The sequence below is a fragment of the Periplaneta americana genome, chromosome 4 (assembly GCF_040183065.1).
Source record: "Periplaneta americana isolate PAMFEO1 chromosome 4, P.americana_PAMFEO1_priV1, whole genome shotgun sequence".
NCBI lineage: Eukaryota > Metazoa > Arthropoda > Insecta > Blattodea > Blattidae > Periplaneta > Periplaneta americana.
The window spans coordinates 27,942,865-27,964,790 of record NC_091120.1 but is presented as its reverse complement, the minus strand read 5'-3'; the positions used below and the strand labels follow the sequence as shown (position 1 = coordinate 27,964,790).

At 34.5% G+C, this 21,926-nt stretch overlaps 1 protein-coding gene across 2 annotated transcripts in view; it reads right to left on the bottom strand.

Moving 5' to 3' along the window:
• Positions 1–21,926, bottom strand: part of LOC138697640 (uncharacterized) — a 62,109-nt gene that overhangs the window by 38,121 nt on the left and 2,062 nt on the right. The window contains exons 2-7 of one of the 2 annotated variants that reach the window (XM_069823065.1): positions 18,565–18,737; positions 14,778–14,995; positions 13,101–13,278; positions 9,369–9,697; positions 5,650–5,899; positions 1,304–1,412 (exon numbers count right to left, since the gene is read on the bottom strand). In XM_069823065.1, the coding sequence (XP_069679166.1) occupies positions 1,304–1,412; positions 5,650–5,899; positions 9,369–9,697; positions 13,101–13,278; positions 14,778–14,995; positions 18,565–18,729 (1,249 nt within the window). In that variant the 5' untranslated portion in view covers positions 18,730–18,737. The remainder of the gene's footprint in view (positions 1–1,303; positions 1,413–5,649; positions 5,900–9,368; positions 9,698–13,100; positions 13,279–14,777; positions 14,996–18,564; positions 18,738–21,926) is intronic. The other variant, XM_069823066.1, reaches the window with a different exon arrangement.

Sequence of the window (21,926 nt, the reverse complement as noted above, 5' to 3'; positions counted from 1 at the left end):
AAAAAGAAGTTAACACAATACATGAATAAAGAAACGAAACCGTCATGAATTCATTATGTTATTGAGAAAGTTTATTTAATTGATACAACTTCTCCTGGCACCAATATACTTCCATTTAAAATTGACAATAAAGGTACGGTCACACGTTGCTACTTTTGCAGTGCTGCAGTACAAAAAACTGCGCAACTCTGGTACTGCGACGTGTGAACAACGGTGCAACTCGAAAAGTTGTTGTTGTTTTCTAATGCCAGGCGGTTGACAATAAAGTCATTTGACCTCTTGCACTCAAATATTTTTCAAAGATATTATCATGGTCAGCCACTGAAGCACAGATTTGCAACCCGAAAAGTAGCGGCTGCCGAACCAGCTGCCTGCTACTTTTTCATGCTGCATGCAGCTTAGAAGTAGCGACGTGTGAACAGGGTTGCAGCCGCAGCAGTTTTGATATCAGTTTTGTTGAAACTTTTGCTGCAGTTGCAACCAGTGTTGCCATCCAAATGTGCCAATGATACTTTTACTGTTGGAATATATTTTAATGTTAGATGTGATGAAAATAAATTATTTGTAACAGTTATTAAATACACAACACAGTCTGAGCATATTTGCTGACGATATAATTCATTTTTTTAATTTTCCGTATTGTGGTTTCAAACAGGAGAGTTGCCAACATTGCTTACGTGAATATGCTGTTGGTTATCATTTAAGTATATAGGCGATTTTACAAGCTTTATAGTAAAAATAATGCCAATTTCTGAATACTAGTTAGGACAGAAAAGCAAATAATGGATAAGTAAGCTTTCGCACGAGTTTCTTAATAATGCGAACATAACCACAAAATGTATATTGAGAAGTCAACACGGAGATGGGAACCTGCAGCATGACTGCGGCTGCAAAAGTAGCGCCTTGCGTGTGAACAGACTCGCAACCTCCAGTTGCAACTTTTGCAGCACTCAGGTTGCGCAGCACGAAAAGTAGCGTGCAGCGCACTACTTTTGGCTTATGTGTGAACACGACACGCAACTTTTGCAGCTGCAGTACAAAAGTTGCGCAGCAAAAGTAGCGACGTGTGACCGTACCTTTAGTTGTAACTCATGAATGTGGAATCAATGACTGGGGTTGTGAATGACACGAACTTAATACCTTTATTTATTTAGTTAAATGTAGTAAAGGATGAAGAAAACCAAGCATTTTCAAATGCATTTTGTGTTCCTATCTCGTCTCAATACATAAGAACCATAACCAAAGCATATGTGCTGCAGCACTATGGAACAAAGAATTTTGTTTTGTAATTTCTTGTTTTTACCTTTTAATTCATCAAAGTCTACCAGATGTAACTGTAGGTTACCTTTGTCCTCTTCCAATTCGGCAATTCTGTTCTGAAGCTTCAAAATCTCTTCATTGGCATCAGACACCTGAAAAATAAAAGCAAGAAGTAAATGTGTAATTCTTATACTGCAAAGGATCAAGTAGGCTAATGTTGCCAGGATGAATTCAAAGAATGTTTCAGAGGAGAAATTCCCCATCAGAGGACAAAAATCCCCCACTAATTCCCCATCAGAGGACAAAAATCCCCCACTCCAGAATCAATTAAAAAAAGTTATATTTATATATATGAGAAAAACACATACAGTAGAATTCCTCGTATCCGGCAACTGTGGGACAAAGCCAGTGCTGGATAACTGATTTTGCCAGATAATTGGAAAATAAGTTTATAGCTTATGTAAAGACACACTGTACAACACAAACATTTTTTTCCATGTTGAAATTTAGTAATTTTCATGTAGATATTTAAAAATAAAGTTTTGAAATACGTACAATGTTTATTTTTAGTACTGAATACATAATATACATCATATTCAGTTTAAATGCATGTTTTAATGGTTTTGAGTGGACACCTCAGTTCCTCGATTTTCATGTCCCTCATTTTAGCTTCAGGAATCAGGATAGAAGAAGGAAAAGAAAAAAAATAACTATGCAACAGAAAAAGGTTGCACAGATAACTTCTTGCAATGTAAAGAAGTCATTCTCTGCCTACAAAAACATATTGACTGACAAGCGCAGAAACCTCACAGGAACCAATTTAGAAATGTTGTTTGTTGTTAATTATGCAAAAAAAAGTGAAATAAGAAATTTGGAACAAAAATGGAAGTGCATATTTTAATGTATTTTTTGCTTGATCATGCATGTTTCATAGTTTGATAGTGCATGAATGCATGCATATTTTGGGATTTTATAGTGCATGAAATTCTCGTCTCTAGTAATGTATATTAATCAGTTCATAATTATTATTGTAATACAGTAATACATAATAGCGTAAAAATACTATAAGTTTTCGTAACCTTATGAACATTTTAAATGGCAGCCATGTGACATGAAGAGTAGTGTAGCCAATGTCGCAAATATGAAGACAATGAAGTAACACTCGATGATTTGAGCGTAAGAATATTTTGCTTGCGTTTCGCGGAATCCATTGTGCAACAGCAGCGCTTAGCGGTAATAGCCATGATACTCTCTATCACTCAAAGGAAATTTTTGTGCACTGTAGAAACAGAGAATTTCACACTTTCCTATTTAGACTCATCCAACACCCCTTCGAAATGGGCGAGTTCAAGTGGTAAATTTAAAGATATCCGTCTCTGCGCATTGTTTGCAAGGTCCAAGTGACAGCTTACCGATGCTACCCGATCTACTCCAGGGACATAACAGGTTTCTTTGTCTATGTTTTCATGTGTGAACAATGTAAAGAGTAAACACCATATGCGGCATGTGCGATCCATGAAAACCACTCATGTCTTCGTCCGACTCTTTTCTTTTGCGTGAATGACTATTTTTTTTTTTTTGGCTTAGCCAAAAGTGCTGTTGTTTTGGTATTGCTCGTTATTTGGGTGCCGGATACGAGGGATTTTACTGTATAACATATTATTATTATTACAGTAGAACCTCGATTATCCGTCACTTTATTAACCGATTGTTGGATTATTTGTCTGTTTTTCTCTCGCTTTTTTTTTTAGCTGCACAAATATATGATGCACTATACATTGTATTAGCACGCTATTTTTTCTAGAGTGTATCATTACAAGCCTTTATCCTTATACAATACGGTCTACTGTTCGAGTTGTCGTACTGTGTAACTTCTATATAAAAAGTCTTCTACTGGTGTCAAAACAAATCTTGTGCTAAATTTTTTTATTTTATTGGGTTATTTTACGACGCTGTATCAACATCTAGGTTATTTAGCATCTAAATGAAATGAAGGTGATAATGCCGGTGAAATGAGTCCGGGGTCCAGCACCGAAAGTTACCCAGGATTTGCTCGGATTGGGTTGAGGGAAAACCCTGGAAAAAACCTCAACCAGGTAACTTGCCCTGATCGGGATTCGAACCCGGGCCACCTGGTTTCGCAGCCAGACGCACTGACTCTTACTCCACAGGTGTGGACTCTTGTGCTAAATAACGAAAGAAAAAGTGTAGGCCTAAATAATTGAGTGGTTTGGAGAAAGAGAAACTGTACCTCATTTCACATCAGAATACGAGATTGGAGTATAAAATATGTAAATCTACAACACGAGACCTCCACTATTTCTATTTTTCCACAGACAGCCATTACAAGGAGTTTCCTTTTCCTTAAAAATCCATCACTGACAACCAGACTTCAATTAGTGAACTTCTGATCCACTACCTAGCATGTTAAATACAAGACCTCGGAGGAAATTACGAAAGTGTCTGTGTTAGTCACTAAATTTACGAAAATATCTTATGGTACGGATTACCCGATTTTTTCGATTAACCGTTCAGCCCACTCCCTTCAATATTATGGATAATTGAGGCTCTACTGTATTATTATTATTATTATTATTATTAGGGATCAATAATCTTCGTCAGTCTGCTAGACTCACTTATGACAAAGATCGGTACTGAGAGGATAAGTGCCTGGCCACAGTATAGAGAACATACAGTAGACACCTAAGCCATTTCATGGGAACAAATTCTGAGTGTGCATGTCACGAAACCGGGTGTATTATCTGGAACCTCCATCAGATGGATCTCCATCTACGACAGGGCTGGCATAATTTAATATTAACTGAAAACATTCATTACTCATCTATAAATAATAAATCTGTAGCCGAAATTTTTCTGGTAATTTTAGATTTTCCAAAAATAATTGGTCCTAACATATATAATTAACCACCCTGAAACCGAAAATCGCTTTTTTGAAATTTTTGTTTGTATGTCTGTCTGGATGTTTGTTACCTTTTCACGCGATAACGGCTGAATCGATTTATATGAAAATTGGAATATAAATTAAGTTCGTTGTAACTTAGATTTCAGGCTATATGACATTCAAAATACTCTATTTAAAAGGGGGGTTTATAAGGGAGCCTGAATTAAATAAATCGAAATATCTCGCTTCATATTGATTTTTGTAAAAAATGTCACATAACAAAAGTTTCTTTAAAAATCATTTCCGATAAGTTTTATTCTTTACAAAATTTTGATAGAACTGATATTTAATGAGATAAATGAGTTTTAAAATTAAAATAACGCCATCTAAGACAGTGCAATGAAATAAGAACAAATGACTTCGTCTATAAGGGGCCTTGGACAACAACAATCGAAAGCTATTAAACATAGCCTACAGAGGATGTTTCTGTGTTTGTAGGAAGTAATATTGGAAGCTAAATTAACCGATTTGTATAATTAATTATTATTTCACGATTGGAAAGTGTAGTTCCTCTAGACGGACATAATGCTATAATGTTATTACAGTAACTTCTGAGTACATCGAGGACAGGTAAGATTAAAATAGCTTCTTATGCACAGAAAATTTGATAGATTATTTTGTACATTCGTTTTCTGTATTTCTTAAAGTAATATTTATGTACACACTCATTTTAATCTCAGAGAATTAATGAACAACGAGAGTGTATTGATTTAGTATGCAGTAATAGTACGTTAGCTTAGAAATCCATTATTTTATAATTCAAATTTTAACTATGTTCAATTGAATCGTGTTAAAATACACACGATTTATCCTTCTAAACACGAATGTTCCCTGGATCAAACGTCCTATTTTAATTATGTAATTACTTTATATTTATTTCTAACAGGTGCAGCGGAGCGCACGGATACGGCTAGTCTTTTAATAATTTTAAAGATATGAGGCAAAGGAATGGCAATGTAACCATAATAATAATTACTTCCGTATGCAATCAACATGAAAATATTCACTAATTGACGCTAACGTTCAAGTCACTGTTTGAGGCTTATGTTGGTGAAATTGATCCAAGTACAACATAATACATCATGGCGTCCGTTGCGGTGAAGTGCGAACATGAACGTCAACAATGGATATAAATATTTTGACTTGCTAGCGACATAATATTAATGATAGATAATATACATACAAAATTATTCGTATTACTGACCAATAAAATAAATAAATATTTTACTAATATTTTGATAGTGGTTTGATACTAGCGACATAGTTGGATTCATTGAGAACTAGACGTTCCTGAGCTTGAATTTAGTACCAACAACATCAAAGGTGCCGACAAGAGTTGTCCCTAATGATTCTTCTTATACTGTGGCCTGGCTCTATCAAATAATTACACCAAAGGCTGAAGTGAAATACTGGCTGACAAATAATACCTTTCTTAATCCATCTAACTGCTTTGTTAAGCTTTTGATTCTGCCTCTCATTTTCTTGTTCTGCTTATTGGCTTCGTCCAGTTGGAGAACGATATCCTGATGTTCCGCGTCTTCACAGCTGGGCTTCTCCTGCACCTCTGCAACCCGCTCCTGAATTCGTACCACTTTCTCTTGCAGCTCTGCATTCCTTGTACTCAATTCAAATCGAACAGATTCCAAGCTTTTATTGCTCTCTTCCAAATGGTGTAACCTACGACATATTTAATTATGAAAAGTACAAAATAGTGACATTAAGTTATAACAACAATAATTGTTTTAGCACCTACAGTGCAAGTGAACTGTTCTGTAAATGTAACTTAAAAAGTGAGTGCAAAAATATTAACACATACTTTTTTTATTATACAATTCAAGCATCTTATAAAACAATTCAGTTCTTTCCTCAAGTTTGGAATGAAATTACTGTTTATAATTCTTTATGCTCGACCATGCCGAAATGTAGTAATTATACACCTGGTAGCAGCCCTTTAATGGACCTCATTAAAGTACACCTATTCATAAAGTTCAGGTGTTCCACCAATCAGAAAATACCATTGTAGCAATATGAAAGTGCAAGTATCAATTATTCTCGGATATGCAATCGAAAGAACTAGCGCAAGATTAGACAAAGCCTTTCACAAAGCACATTCCCGCAAATTCATTTCACCAATTGCACAATAAATCACCTATATTTGAAATAAAGTCAGTTCTGTTACTATAATAATTAGTGTTAATTGTAAATAATATTCAAATAAATTCAATTTGTCATCTCGTTTTTCAATGTCTAATTCAATTTCAAGGTTATATCACGATTAATGTTTATTTTACTCTCTAGATTATATCAAGGTCAATGTTGACATTTGTTTCTCGGAAAAAATCAATACTTTCGCGTCTGCGCACATCTCACAATTTACGAGGTATTGCACAAGGTCAGTTCTGCTCCTCAGTCAGATAAGAATAACATGAATACTTATGAATAATTTCAAGTTAGAAATATGGTCGAGCATAAAAAGTCGTATGAAACTTGCCTATAATGGTAATTAAGACGCTCATATGAAAATTATGAAACTTGCTTGCGCTCGTTTCATAAGCATACTCGCGTCTTAATTACTACCATTATAGGCTCGTTGCATAATGTACTATTTGTTGACTATAAAAACATCAAGGATGACTACTAATGTTAGCAAAAATAAATAAATAAACAAAAAATAATAAAAATACGTCAGAGATCAGAGTGTACGCCATTTTTTGTGTTCTTCTGTTTTCAAGGGTGTCAAATAATGTACAGTTTGTATTTTTCTAGTAAACATTATTCATTTGTGTACTTCATCATTAAAGTAACTCTTAAATATAAAATTATCAAAATCCATCCTGAACTTTCGGGGAAAAAAAAAAAAATGTTATAGAGACAGGACGACATACAAACAGTATGCCAAAAACTACTACAGAACAACCTCGATTATCTGTTTTAATGGATGGGACATAGTGAACAATTAAAAAAAAAAATGGATAATTTATATTATGAATTTATATGAACTTAAATCTGATGCCACTTCAGATACTTTAAATGTCGGCTATTTTTTTCTGCACTTCCTTACAACTAATTTTGTTTTTTTTTTATGTGCCTTCTAAACTTAGTGATTACTAAGAAATATTTCACCAAGTGGGGGCATTTTTTATTTTAGTACAGTGAAACCTGTTCAAATCGGAACCTGAATAATCCGGAATCCTGTCTATTTCGGAACAATTTATTGGTCCCGGCGAAATTTGTATGTATTATGTGTAATTTTTCCTGAATAAAATGGAAACTGTCCAACACAGAAACGGAAATTGTCTGCTACTGTTCAAAACGGAAACAATATTTTGGACAAACACTATATTTTATAACTATATTTTGAAACAGCGTGTAATTTCAAGGAATATACGAAAGATGTAGATCACTAAGATATAAACAAGTTTTCTCTGCAAAATTCTAGAGGGTACGAGGGTGTGTTGGCCTGTCGGTCATAAATTTTATTACCCTGTTGACTAGGCAGACGAGTCCCTTCAAAGATTTTCAATGCTTCACACCCGTATACTGTCGTAGCTAAACAGAGCGCAAGTGTAGTGATTTCCAGGTAAAAAAAAAAAAAAGTTGCATAAAATGAGGCATTAACATTAAGTGATGAAGTAAAATACGATGAAAGAGTAATGGAATTTTTCTCCGTTCCATTACTCTTTCATCGTATGATGACGCAGAATATCTGCATGGAAATATCATATGTACTTCGGTACATTAAAATAATATATATGATGAAGTAAAAGTTATCGAGATAACGGAAAATTAGAAACAAAGTCTATGTGAAATAATATTGAAGTACAGTTGTGGAAAACTCAGGTGTGACACTTTAAAAAATAAAGATCATAATGAGTGAGTGGCGTGCGGCCAATATTGGTGACACAAAAGGAACCAGAAAGCAACTGTTTATGTGGAAATAAATTAACTGTTGTGGGAATGGGTTCTTCATGACCTTTCAAAGAACAAGCCAATTTCTGGATCTGTTCTGCAAAGCAAGCTATTGAACTGGGAAAGAAATTAAATAAACCACAATTCAAGGCTTCTAATAGATGGCTTCTAGTCCAATTAATTTGTAATGTGCAGTGATATGCAGTACAGTATTAGAGTATAGTGTTAGATATTAAATAGAATGAGATTAGTAAACTTTAGTAATGTTTAATGACTAATGAGTGAGTTACGATAATATTTACACAGAAAATGAGATTTTAATCAAGATGATTCACCAACGTAATAAGCGACAGAAAGCTGATTTAATGTGATGAGTGTTAAATGGAATATTTTGTACTTCTTGCAGTTTGGGACATGCCATTTTGTTTTTCATGTATATGAATGACAAAATATTTCATTTTAATGTCACACCTGAATAATACGGAAACCTGTCCACAACGGAAAAAAAATTAGGACCATGTCACTTCTGTCTTGAACAGGTTTCACTGTACATTATTTTACGACACTTTATCAACACCTTAGGTTATTTAGCATCTGAATGAGATGAAGGTGATAATGCCGGTGAAATGAGTCTGGGGTCCAGCACCGAAAGTTACCCAGCATTTGCTCATATTGGGTTGAGGCAAAACCCCGGAAAAAACCTCAACCAGGTAACTTGCCCCAATCGAGAATCGAACCCGGGCCACCTGGTTTCACGGCCAGATGCGCTAACCACTATTCCACAGGTATGGAGAAATGGAACTTTTTATCATAGTCCAAAGGGGGTGAAAGTGTTTATTCCCGAACTAAAATTATGCATATAGTTAAGTTATGTGATCGTGGTAGGCACAATTCAGAAAGTAGACAAGAGTTGTTTTACATAATTACTGAGCACCGCTTAAAAATCACGTTTCCTTTTTAGGTAGAACAGTTAATCCAGAGACAGATAATCCAAGTTCTACTGTACTTCAGTACAGTGTATGCTGACATGCATGAAATCAATGTTCTTAACAACTACACAGTATTTACTTCTCTAACATACTGAATATTCTGGTAAATTCTTAAATGCAAAAAGATATTAATATTTTGATTTTACTCTGTACCAATTGCATTACCACAGAAAACTCTATGAAAACTACTTCAGAAGTGGAAGACGAAAGATGACAGGCTTCTACAAAAAATACAGAATTGTTCTCACTTATTATTTTTAGTCACCAACTCCTTTTTCAGTTGTTCAATCTCGTCTCTCATCTTTGTTTCTTGAATCACGAAGTTATTTTGCATTTTTCTCATCTCGTCTCTTGTCTCCTCTAGATTATCCAATATTGTCTTATTTCTTCTAGAAAAGTCTTCTGACATTAGTGTAATTGCTTTTGTTCGTGCATCTATCACAGAGTCCTTTTCACGGAAGTTTTCTTGTAAATCTAGAATAGTTGCTTCAAGTTCTACTACTTTATTATTGAGTTCAATAATTTTTCTGTCTTTTTCTTCATTTGATAGTTCTGAAGATTCAGGAACAGTAAGTATCTGTAAGCAAGAATAATATCAATACAGTCTGCTGTCAAAAAATCAGAAAGTTAGAATTTATAAAACAATTATATTACCGGTTGTTCTGTACGGTTGTGAAACTTGGACTCTCACTTTGAGAGAGGAACAGAGATTAATGGTATTTGAGAGTAAGGTTCTTAGGAAAATATTTGGGGCTAAGAGGGATGAAGTTACAGGAGAATGGAGAAAGTTACATAACGCAGAACTGCATGCATTGTATTCTTCACCTGACATAATTAGGAACATTAAATATAGACGTTTGAGATGGGCAGGGCATGTAGCACGTATAGGCGAATCCAGAAATACTGTACATATAGTGTGTTAGTTGGGAGACCAGAGAAAAAAAGATCTTTGGGGAGGCCGAGATGTAGATGGGAGGATAATATTAAAATGGATTTGAGGGAGGTGCGATATGATGATAGAGAGTGGATTAATCTTGCTCAGGATAGGAACTGATGGGCTTATGTGAGCGCGGCAATGAACCTGCTGATTCCTTAAAAGCCATTTGTAAGTAAGTAAGTTACTTATAGTATTAGTACAGTCTAGTATATACAGTTACGAAGCTTGAGTTTTGAGGGTACTAGGAACAATAGACTGTGCCGGTACTATTTCACATTGTCTGTGATAAGGCGATAGTAGCGATCCTAGTGGTTAGCAACTATCTATGGATACGTATTTCCTATGTATTGAGCTTCGTGACTGTATATACTAGACTGTGGTATTAGGTAATAATATAATGATCACAATAGGGGTGCGAATTTAGATTTCTGATGAGGGGATGGTAGAATCCTAGATAGAGAATACCATACATAAAATTATTATTAACCTCATTCGATACGGCTCAACACTTGGTCGCACTGAGTTGCCTGTCTTGCATCTTGATCACAATAATAATTATATCCATGAGCAGGCTTAAGATAAGATGTGTAATTCCTAAGTTATTGATTGTTGTCAGCTTGCCAGTGATGCTAATACATCAATATTATTTTCTTTGCTTACTTTATATTATACTAGCTAAAAGCACCTGGCGTTGCATGGGTTTTCCTTTCTGCTTCTGTTTTTAATTAAACTGCTTATTACATTTTCGGAAATCTCGGAAACGTAACTATAGACAACCAAAACGAATTGTCTTTGCTAAGCTAAGATTAATCTTTACTTAACGTCATTTACATGAATTGATGAACTCCTTAGCGAAATGCCTGCCAGCGTTAACTCAATTTAAAACAGTTGTAAATCAGGCACCGAAAAGAAAACATGTCATCATGTGCCTGACGTTCAAGGTTTTTTTTTTTAATTTATATATTTATTTGTTTTTATTTATTCTGGTGTAGTTAAGGCCATTAGGCTTTCTCTTCCAAACCGCCAGAAATACAATTAAAATAATAGAAAAATCAAACTATGAACAAAGTAAAACCCAACGAAAATATGATTCCTTTTCCTCTTTCTGATCAGTTTCAGCATCGAATCAATATGTACATATAGAATTTAATTTATATTGGAAGATTTTTTACCCCTTGACCGCTGTACACCCACTTATATCATACATAGTTTTTTTTTTTTTAAATATGACCTGTAAAACTATATCTCACAAATTCGGAACATATTATATTAATTCTTATTTTATACACAGAATACAGAAACAATCTAAACTTGCAATAAGTCATTTTTTTGACATAAAGACTAACATTCTGAGAGACATATAGGCTTAACGGTATTTTATAAATTAAGAGATTGTTATTTCCATACTATATAAAGTATACTCGTATTAAAACAACTATATTTTGTGAAGGGGATAGAAGTTATCTCTGGCAGGGATGCTAATATGAATTTATGAGAGGGGGATAACTTTCCAACAGGGGGGAAATCCCCCCATCCCCGTTAATTCGCACCCTGATCATGACTACAAGAGTGACAATGATTCTAATTGACATTACAGAAAATTTTATGTTGCATAGGTCCTGCAGTGCCATAACTACACCTCTCTGTTGATCCCACGGTATGACAAATGTCTTCAATTCCGGTGGAAAACATGTTGAAAAACAGCTCAACAATTGCTTTATCTGTTCTGATAAATCTTACCATGAAATTGTGTTTTCTTTCTGTAAACGGTCCCAAGCAAACTTACTTTGTGGATGCGCCTCGTAGGAATGAGTTAAATACAGATTTAATCATGTTTCTGCATTGGGGATGGTAGGGCCACTTTTTATTTTGTCTTTTTTCTCTATTTACCTTTCATTGCCTATTTTAAGGTTTAATTCCTTATTTTATTTACTCATGGCTTTTAAGGAACCTGGAGGTTCATTGTCGCCCTCACATAAGCCCGCCATCGGTCCCTATCCTGTGCAAGATTAATCCAGTCTCTATCATCATATCCCACCTCCCTCAAATCCATTTTTATACACCCTCTAACATCTGTGGTCATAACGCATATGTAGGATCTTTGGATATATCAGTAGACCACTGGGTATGTTTTGCTACTATCTACATATATCAAAATAAATCAGAACAAAGAAAATAAAAAATGTATGAGTTCTATTGTATTAAAAATATAAATGAATAGCAACAATTTCACTTTTATTTCATAAATAAAGAACAGTCATACAAATTAAATGATATGCTCTCATTACGAGAATCTCAACTGAAAATCTCACGCTATATTACATCTAAATTATTTATGGCAGCTGGCCAAGAGCAACGCTATAGCAGAAGATGTCATCCATAGTGATCATTGAAGATACTGTAAGCCAGTTGCTGGAAGCACTGGGAGCCAAAAGGTTAGCTTTAGTCATCATCATATCATATCATATCATATCATATCATATCATATCCCTCACGTATTAGACCCTACAGGATCTGTTACGGTTAGCTTTAGTGAAAAATGTAAACATGTGGCGAGTGCTAATGAGAACCTACAAAAACTCAAATACATTCGTGATGTTCTGAAGAGTAAAAGTGCTATTGTTACTAATATGAGTCCATCCATAATAGTGTGTTTTAAGAATACTTCAATCATTTCAGTGGAAGTACAACTATCTTCTTCCACGATGGGGGCGGGGGGGACATTCTATCTCACAGGTGGCTGATTATAACAGTCGAGAATTTGAAAAAAACATCTTGTTGTGGCATGTAACCAAGTATAAGTGTGTACTGAAATGTAATACAGAAGGATGTATTGAGTAGCCTATATTAAATTACCATTTTGATGATTTTACTATAAAGTTTCGTAATTTTTAAATGCCTATTTTGATTATTTACTGCCTATTTCCTGAATTTTAAGTGCCTATTTTCCAAAATAAATGTCTGAACTTCTGGGCTCTAATCATCGTCATCATTTAAAATGGCAAGAAATCACAAGAACTTGAACTGAATGGTCACTACTCACGTTTTCTCTAGCTTCTTGTAAACCTGTGGGTCTAGGACTGTGCATGGCTTCAAGTCCTTTCTGCAGCTCCTGTATCGTTACATCCCTTTCATCTAGCTGGGTTTTCAGATGTTGGACCATTTCCTCGATGCCTTTCTTATTTTCATTAAGTTCCTTACCACGCTGCTCAAATTTCAGTCTGGAAAGTGACAAAACAATACTATAGTCACGACACTGTTATTCCTGGCGTGACTCCTCCTCTTTGCTTACGTCTTAGGAAGTCAAGGCTCTATAAAGTCTAGGTAGGTAGTATCGTTCGCCATTTTTGTTCTTTTGTTGCCAAGCTACCAGATGAGGAATCTATTTGCCACACCGTTAAACATTATCATGTCATAGATCCTATGATAATAAATCAAACGCACTGTAATTCAGCAAATAATTGAGCGGCAAATAACGTCCTCGTGTGCTTTCTGCGAACGCCAACAAAAGAGCCAAAATGGCGGGCGATTATATTAAGTATTTATCGAGCCTTAGGAAATGCATGACATCTTCACCAGTGAATCACAAGACGCACACGTTTAAATGTAGCCGACCTGTAACGTGATTGGCTGCCGGAAATTAGAGCGACGGGACTATAGATGGTTCATATGCCTGAATTTATATATATTTGTTTGGTTACATAAATACAAAACATAGTTTTCCTATCTGATTGTAATGCTGCAATCCAGGCCACCAGTTCAATTACATCCCCTAAAAACGAAAAAAATTAAAAAATCCATTGATTGGATGGTAAAACAAATTCAAATGTAAATAAGAATTAGTTTTCCAAAGGATCCTTGCCCACTGTGGGCTGAATGGTAATGAGAAATCTGATATGTTAGCCAAGAAATAAAATAAATATAAAAACACCAGTATGTAAAAGAAGAAGAAAAATTACTTCATCTATGCAGATAATGCTTTTTTTGTTATTTCCTATCATCATTACCTATAATCATTTCGCTGTAAGAAAAATCCTAATGTAAACAATAGCACGTGACTGAAGCGAGGCTTCATTGGCCGCTGTTTGGCGCCATAGATTCTCAGTACATGTTCCCGCCTACTGTTGTACATTCTGTTTCATGTTAAACATTTCCCGTTACTCGTCAAGTAGGCCTAACCTCACTACTGTGCGTTCGTTTGCTTAGGAAACATTTACTTTATAATTATTGTAATTAAAACTCACTTAACTTATTATATACATTTAAGACGATTTGTTTTTCTCCGTTTTTGAGAGGATTTGCACTCTTATGTTTAATAACCACTCACACCAAGGATGCAGAAGTTATACTTCAGTACCACATGCTTACATGAACAACTACGAGCTCAAGTGACGCCAGCTTGTTACAAGAACAGACTACCTCGGTACTACTGTTGGTATTCATCCGCATTCATAGTACATAACAAAATATAAAAGTAACTTTTATTACATAGCGTTTTATGTATGAGTGAAGTTATATGTTTCATTGTATTTAACAACTAGAATTCAATTTTTTATTTTCAAATAATACAAGATTATGGTTTCCATTTACGAACTATATTTTCCAGGGTCATGTGAGTGTTTCGACTGGGAGCCAATCACAGGTATGACAGCAACGTGCTTATGTTTACATTAGGATTTTTCTTACAGCGAAAACAGTATACACAGTAAATATTACTTACCTATTTTCCTCCAGTTTTTTACGAAGCAGAACCAAATTTCCTTGTCGAATTTTGTCTGTACTCTTTCCTGGTGTGGGTGTTTCATCCTTCACACTTTCCTCTTTCACACTTCCAGCATCCTTTACTGGTAACTGATTTGAATCTTGTTTCACTCCTGCTGATTTGTGTTTAGATAATCTTGAACGCGATCTGATGTCAGAAAGTTTCGTGGCATATTGCTGTAAATAAATCAATTTAACATAGTTGGTTTGTTTCCAGTGCCAAGCAATTGCTGATATCACTGATTCTTCTCAACTGGTCTTGGTTAAATGGTGCCCATTTTCTGTAACAAGTCTAGGCCAAACAATATCCACTTTCTATTTGTATACTTCATACATGTAATGCTGAAATATATCACAACATATAAAGAACTAAGGGCCAGTTAGATTTTTTTAAAACAACTTTGGGGATTAATGTCAAGATATTAATGGGTGAATATTCTGAAATGGGCAAATATGAATAACAAAACTGGAAAAAAATATATTATATTAAATTGTGTACTTTTTTCTCACATTGGTTACATTTGCTCCTATTATTGAAGATTCTGGTATCAGTTGAGCTTAAAAAAAATTTTCATGTGAGATTTTCTAATTTAAAAAAAAAAACCAAGGGATTGTTGTTATCTTTCCCTTACAGCCCATTGTTTAAGATATCTTCTAAACTTCTGTACTTCAGATTTCACTTGTCTTCGAACATTTCTTTTTTCACGATCAGTCATATCTGCTGTTTTCTTTCTTTTTTTTATATATATATTCTTTGCTATAGTCCCTTTTTTTCTGCAACTCCTCTTCAGTCATATTTGCCCTCTGCTTACGTATCTTCTCCCTTTCATATTTCCTACTTTCATCATCAGACTTTTTTTCTTTCCTATAAACAATCACATGAAATAATATTCGAAGTTACTTTATACACCAGTATTTAATAATTGTATGTTAAATGAAATCAGGGTCCCACAATAAAGGGACCGACATTACAGGGACTGTTGATACAAATTAGTATAATTTCCGCAATAGTTCTGACAAAATAAATCGTTAAAAATATCACGGAGGTTAGATTTTTTTATTCGACAAACATTATAATGTTTTGCATATACTACGAAAGTTCAATATATACAAACTATATTTAATGCCACCTGGGACGGGTGTTACCAATAGAAAACATAACATTCAGTCATCAGTGATGATTTTTGTATTTTTCAATAAAATAAATTACGACAATGGACGAAAAGTTTTTTAACTGTCGCCATGTTGACTTCTCATCACTACTAACCGTTAAAATGTAGCACATGAAGCAAAATTGTCTTTTGCATAGCTCTTTTATTTCGAGGGACCGGCATTACGAAATTTTTGGGGACAAACTTTACGTTAAAGTTGTGTCCATTCAGAATTAAACAAACAACAATTCCTGTCTTTCATAAGTATTTTAACTATTTATTTTTATAATCTTAGCCGAGAAAATAAAATCAAATCGAAACATTCCGAGAAAAACTTAGTAAAACAGTAAAATGTAGTTGGGGACATAGTTACATTTTGACGTTATTTTTTAATTATAAATTTTAAAATTAATCCTTTTATGCTTTGTTTCCAACTAAAACATGTGAGAGTTAGTTAATTAAACGCAAAAGTAAACAGTTAACATTTTCAAGAAACTCCTTAAATCAGCCGGGACATACATTTACCCATTTCAAGAAATGGATTCGGAACACCTCAAAATCTTTGAAAAATATTGGAGTGCAAGAGGTCAAATGACTTTATTGTCAAACGCCTGGCATTAGAAAACAACAACAACATTTACCCATTTCAGAATATTCATCCTAATACCCTTTCTCTGAAATTTTGAAGGGTTATTACCTGTCCTTTAATTTAAAGACCGTTATGTTTTATTAAATTATTTGAAGCTTATTCTTTTTCTGGTTTACAAGACCAATACTGGCTTTTTAAATCACGAATAAGGAATAACTTTTCGAAACTAATAAGAATGAAATTAATGGATACAGAATAGTGTCGGGGAGAGAGGGATACAGTGAGGAGAGAGAGAGAGAGGCTGGGAGTAGAGAAAACTGTAAATCAGTATTGCAAACAGATTAAACTAGGATGAAATCTTCTTTCCCACCACATGATCTGCTCTCACAGCTTGCACTATTTTCGTCCAGCTACATTTTTGAACAATGCATATTATGTTTAGGAAGATGATGGCTATACTATCTTCTAATGTGGCTATTTCTGTATATGTTGCTAATAAATATCATATGACATTAGAAAATAATTAATTTTTTTTTTCTTGTGTTATGTGCGTGATATTCATAAATCCGTCAGTCTACTTTGTAGAACATAGGCTGCAGAAAACACTGTAAAGATTTCATGTAAATTGATTCAGTGGTTTCAGAGAAAAATGCACTTAAGTTTGAAAACTATTAACTTACGAAAAACTGCATTAAAAAGGACGTATGAATTATATTTGCCGCCAGATTTAAAGAGGCCATTTAAAGGACTTATCAACAGACATAACCCGCACAAATATATATATATATATATATATATATATATATATATATATATATATATTACCAGGCTAAATTCATATCATCTGATCATGGCCACAACACAAGAAGATACAATATTTCGCTCCCCCTCATTGAACCAAAATGTAAGACTGAAGCAGGTCTAAGGCACAGTTTTAATTATGGTCCAAGATTATATAATGATTTTATAAAGAGGAATCATAAATTAAAATTATTAAACAATACATTATTAAAAAAACAAGAGCTTGAACTGTTCCTAAAATTATAATCATGTAAATTCTTATTCTTTATTTTTTTCTGTCACTTTAACAATGTTGTATTCTTAACTTAGTATGTTTATGTATAGGCTATGGTACCGTTTTGTTTGTGTGTTTTTGTTTTTCTTATTCTTTTTAAACTTTGTGTAATTACATTTAACAGTTTTAATCAGATTATTATTATTATTATTATTATTGTTATTACTATTATTATTTTATTATTATTTTTTCTTCTATCCAGTTTTCATTATTGGTCACACCCGACCTCAAGCATCTTGCTTTTTCGGGTGTGACCCAGTTACCTTGTATTTATACAATAATTTGTAATATGTAGACTATTTGACTATGAGATTTGTAATCAATTTCGAATTTTGAAGAATATTCATATACGAGTATTACAATAGTATTGTAAAATCTTTGTTATTGTATGTAATTTTTGCTTGCAATAAAAATCTTGTAATAATCTTGTAATCTAACCTAAAAGTTAAAATGATACTGAGTATATCTCATTAGTTATGTCTCTAAGAATAAAATATGAGAAATAAATTCCTGGTTTACAAAGCTTTGGGATTCAAAGAGTCTTTACTTAACACGAGGTTTTTTAAATTAAATAAGAAGTCATCTATGTAAACTGCCTGCCACAGACTTTGTTACCTGTGAATCATGTACTAACTCTTCCTTTTCAATTCACCGCAAAGCATTAGACAATGTTATTTCAATGTTTACCAGTGCAACAAAGTACCCAGTGACAATGAGATTCTACCTAAAACAGAGGAAATATTTACCGACCTTTAACTACACCATGTTGCAATACTAACATAGAAATATGCCATAAAAATCCGGACCTTAAATTAATTATTTATATACGTACCGGTACTAACATTTTTTTGTTTAATGTTACAAGGTTTATAAAAAGGCCTAATATATTTTTTTTAAGTTTTATAAATAGGCTATATATAAACATTACTACCTCAACTTCTTTTTCCTTGTCCACAAGCTTCTGTTCATTCTGCTTCAACAGCTCTTTAAGCTGTGCGATTTTTTCCTGTTGTTGCTGAAACTGGTCTTCTAGGTCTTCTTTTTCTACATTTTGGGGAGGAGTTTCCGTCCCAGGATCAGACCCTGGATCCCACATCTTTTACACTGGAACAGTACAGAATAAATATGTACAGTAGCGTGCAAATTAATCCGAACATGACATATTTTTACATTTTCTGTCATTGTTGGCCTCACAGCTGCTCATACCGCTTTAATTGACATCTGTAGTACGTGTAATTCCATTGTTGAAGGTCTGTCATTTTTTTATAATATGTGACATTTTGCCTGTCGTTTTGTACTTATAAGCATTTCAGTTGTGTTGAAGACTTAATACTGCAATCCTGTGTACATTCTGTCGTCTTCACAAATGGATACAACTCCACGAAAACGGTCTAAAATTATAACATTAGCAAAACATTCTTCTATGACACAGAGGCAAATTGCTGCAGAATGTCACATCGGTTTGGCTACTGTTAATTCGATCATAAAACGATACAGGGAGACTGGATCCATCACACCCCAGAAAAAAGGAAACTGTGGCCGGAAAAGGAAGACTTCACCTGCAGATGATCGTTTAATTGTCAGGAAAAGTAAATTAAATCCTAGACTAACTGCTGTCGACTTAACCCGCGAGTTAATGGCTACCACTGGGGCGAATATTCACGTCACAACGGTGCGGCGTAGGCTTTTGGAAGCTGGACGAAGGGCTCGTAAGCCTATTAAGAAGCAACTGCTAACCTCTGTTATGTACAAAAAATGCTTAATGTGGGCAAAATTACATCAACACTGGACAGTAAATGACTGGAAGAATGTACTTTTTTCCGATGAGTCTCATTTCGAGGTCCACGGCCACCATGTTTCTTACGTACGGAAAGGATCCGAAAAAGTAACAGCAGCTCATCTCCAACAAGCACCCAAATACCCCCCTAAAGTAATGTTTTGGGGTTGTTTTACACATGAAGGGCCTGGAGCATTAATACCTATCAAGGGAATGATGAATTCTGACAAATACATTCACTTATTGGAAACCAGAATCGTACCCCAGCTGCAGAAATCATTTCCGGATGGCAGAGGTGTGTTCCAACAAGACCTGGCACCACGCCATACGTCTCGAAAAACTACAGAATTCTTCAACAAGAAGAATATTCAGGTACTCCCCTGGCCAGGCAACTCACCCGACACCAACCCCATTGAGAACTTGTGGTCAATTTGCAAAAGAAGAATGCAAAAAATGGACTGTTCTACAAAGGAGAAGATGATTTCTGCCCTCATTGGTGTATGGTTTCGTGATGAAGAAATGAAGAATATTTGTGGGAAATTAGTGGAATCCATGCCAAATCGTCTCAGAGCTGTTATTAGGAACAAGGGAGGCCACACAGATTACTGAGGTATGTCTTAGATCCTTTTTTTTTTATCCCGTTTGAGTGTTTTTGCATAAGTAATTACGTTGTTCGGATTAATTTGCACGCTACTGTATACTATTTAATCATGTTTGATGCAGTATGGAGCCTACTACACTTCTCTCATTATAACAGAGATCTTGAGGAAAAGTATTCCCAGTAATGGACTGGATGTGGGGACACAGTGCCATTGGTTATCGAGATCACCAGACCTCAATCCTATAGGGTTTATATGTGGGGTCATTTGAAGATCACTGTCTATGAAACAACAAAGATATGCAAATCGTGCTGAATAGATACCAAATAATCGAAGGATGCCTGATATAACAAACATATTCGTCAGTTTTGTATGCATTGTGCTGAGGCAAGTGTTGAGAATGCAGAACCAAATTTTGCATGTCTGTTATAAACAGTGGCGGCTCGTGATAAAATATTGTGTGTTTTCACAATTTTGTAAATTGAAGAGAACTTGAAATCATTAGTAAAAATTAATAGGTTTAATATAAATATCATGATTCTAACGTTTCCCTATCGAAAAAAAGACCGTGTATAAGTTCAAAATATATATTAACAATGATAATAATGAAACCCCAATTATTTTATTTCACTTGGTCACCACGTTTGTCTCGTGAGATATGTGATTATCATGGCACATATAGCTAATTAAATTAATGTGAAGTATAGTAATTCACAAACTGTACTCCCATAGCAGCATTGTACACACACCAATAAAAAATAAAAGTTCCAACAGTGAGAAATGCTGACACCTATAGACTAAAATATAGACAATTTCCTATCTTGACGCACCTGACATCTGCAGGATAGATTCAATGTTCATTTAACACCTTGTGCTCTTGACGAGTCATAAGCAGCTAGGTGTAGACAATTTTGTCTCACGCATGCGTGTCAAGTCATATAATAACCTCCTTGAAATGAGCACAGCTTTCATGTGAACGTACATTGCCAAATTTATATAAGAAGTCTGAAAGTTGCGAAAAGTTTAAATTACTTGAGTTGGATATTATACCTTCCCAGAATGATATTAAGTAATAAAAAATAATCCTTTAAGGGAAACAAGGAGTTCATGTGCTCTTATTGACGCACCACCACTGGATATAACGGCAAAAATATTCAGACCTGTTACCAGACCTTGAGTCTATATGGCTGAATTGACAGATGGCACTATATAACTGAGTCACAATATCTACAACAAAGAGACCATTTTGACTCAAGGTCTCAGTTTTGTTTCTTGTCTCACCTAAGCTAAACCATAAAAATAAAAATGATAATATGGGGATACAACTCAAAGCCATGGAGAAAACAACACACCCAGGAGAAGGATACTAGCACAATCTAGTATATACAGTCACAGTCTAGTATATACAGTCACGAAGCTTGAGTTGTGAGGGTGCTAGGAACAATAGACTGTGCTGGTACTATTTCTCATTGTCTGTAATGAGGCGATATTAGCGATCCTAGTGGTTAGCAACTATCTATGGATGCATATTTACTACGTATTGAGCTTCGTGACTGTATATACTAGACTGTGATACTAGGAATACAAATTTGATTCTCTAGGTTGGGGGTGGCATAAAAAATCTTACTCAATATACATCAGTTTCAAAAAGTAAAACGAAGTTATTCATCTTGAGTACACACTTTTAAGGCTTTATATGTAAAGCCTTAGAAGTGTGTATATACATATATATATATATATATATATATATATATACATATACATATATATATATAAAACACACACTCACGCTCTCTCCCCCTCCCTCCCTCCCTCTCATCCTCCCACTCACTCTCTACCATACACAAATGTACCTCCCAACAAAACAATTGAAGAAACCAGAAGAAGCAAGGAAGTCACTAGTTCTAATGATGGCTG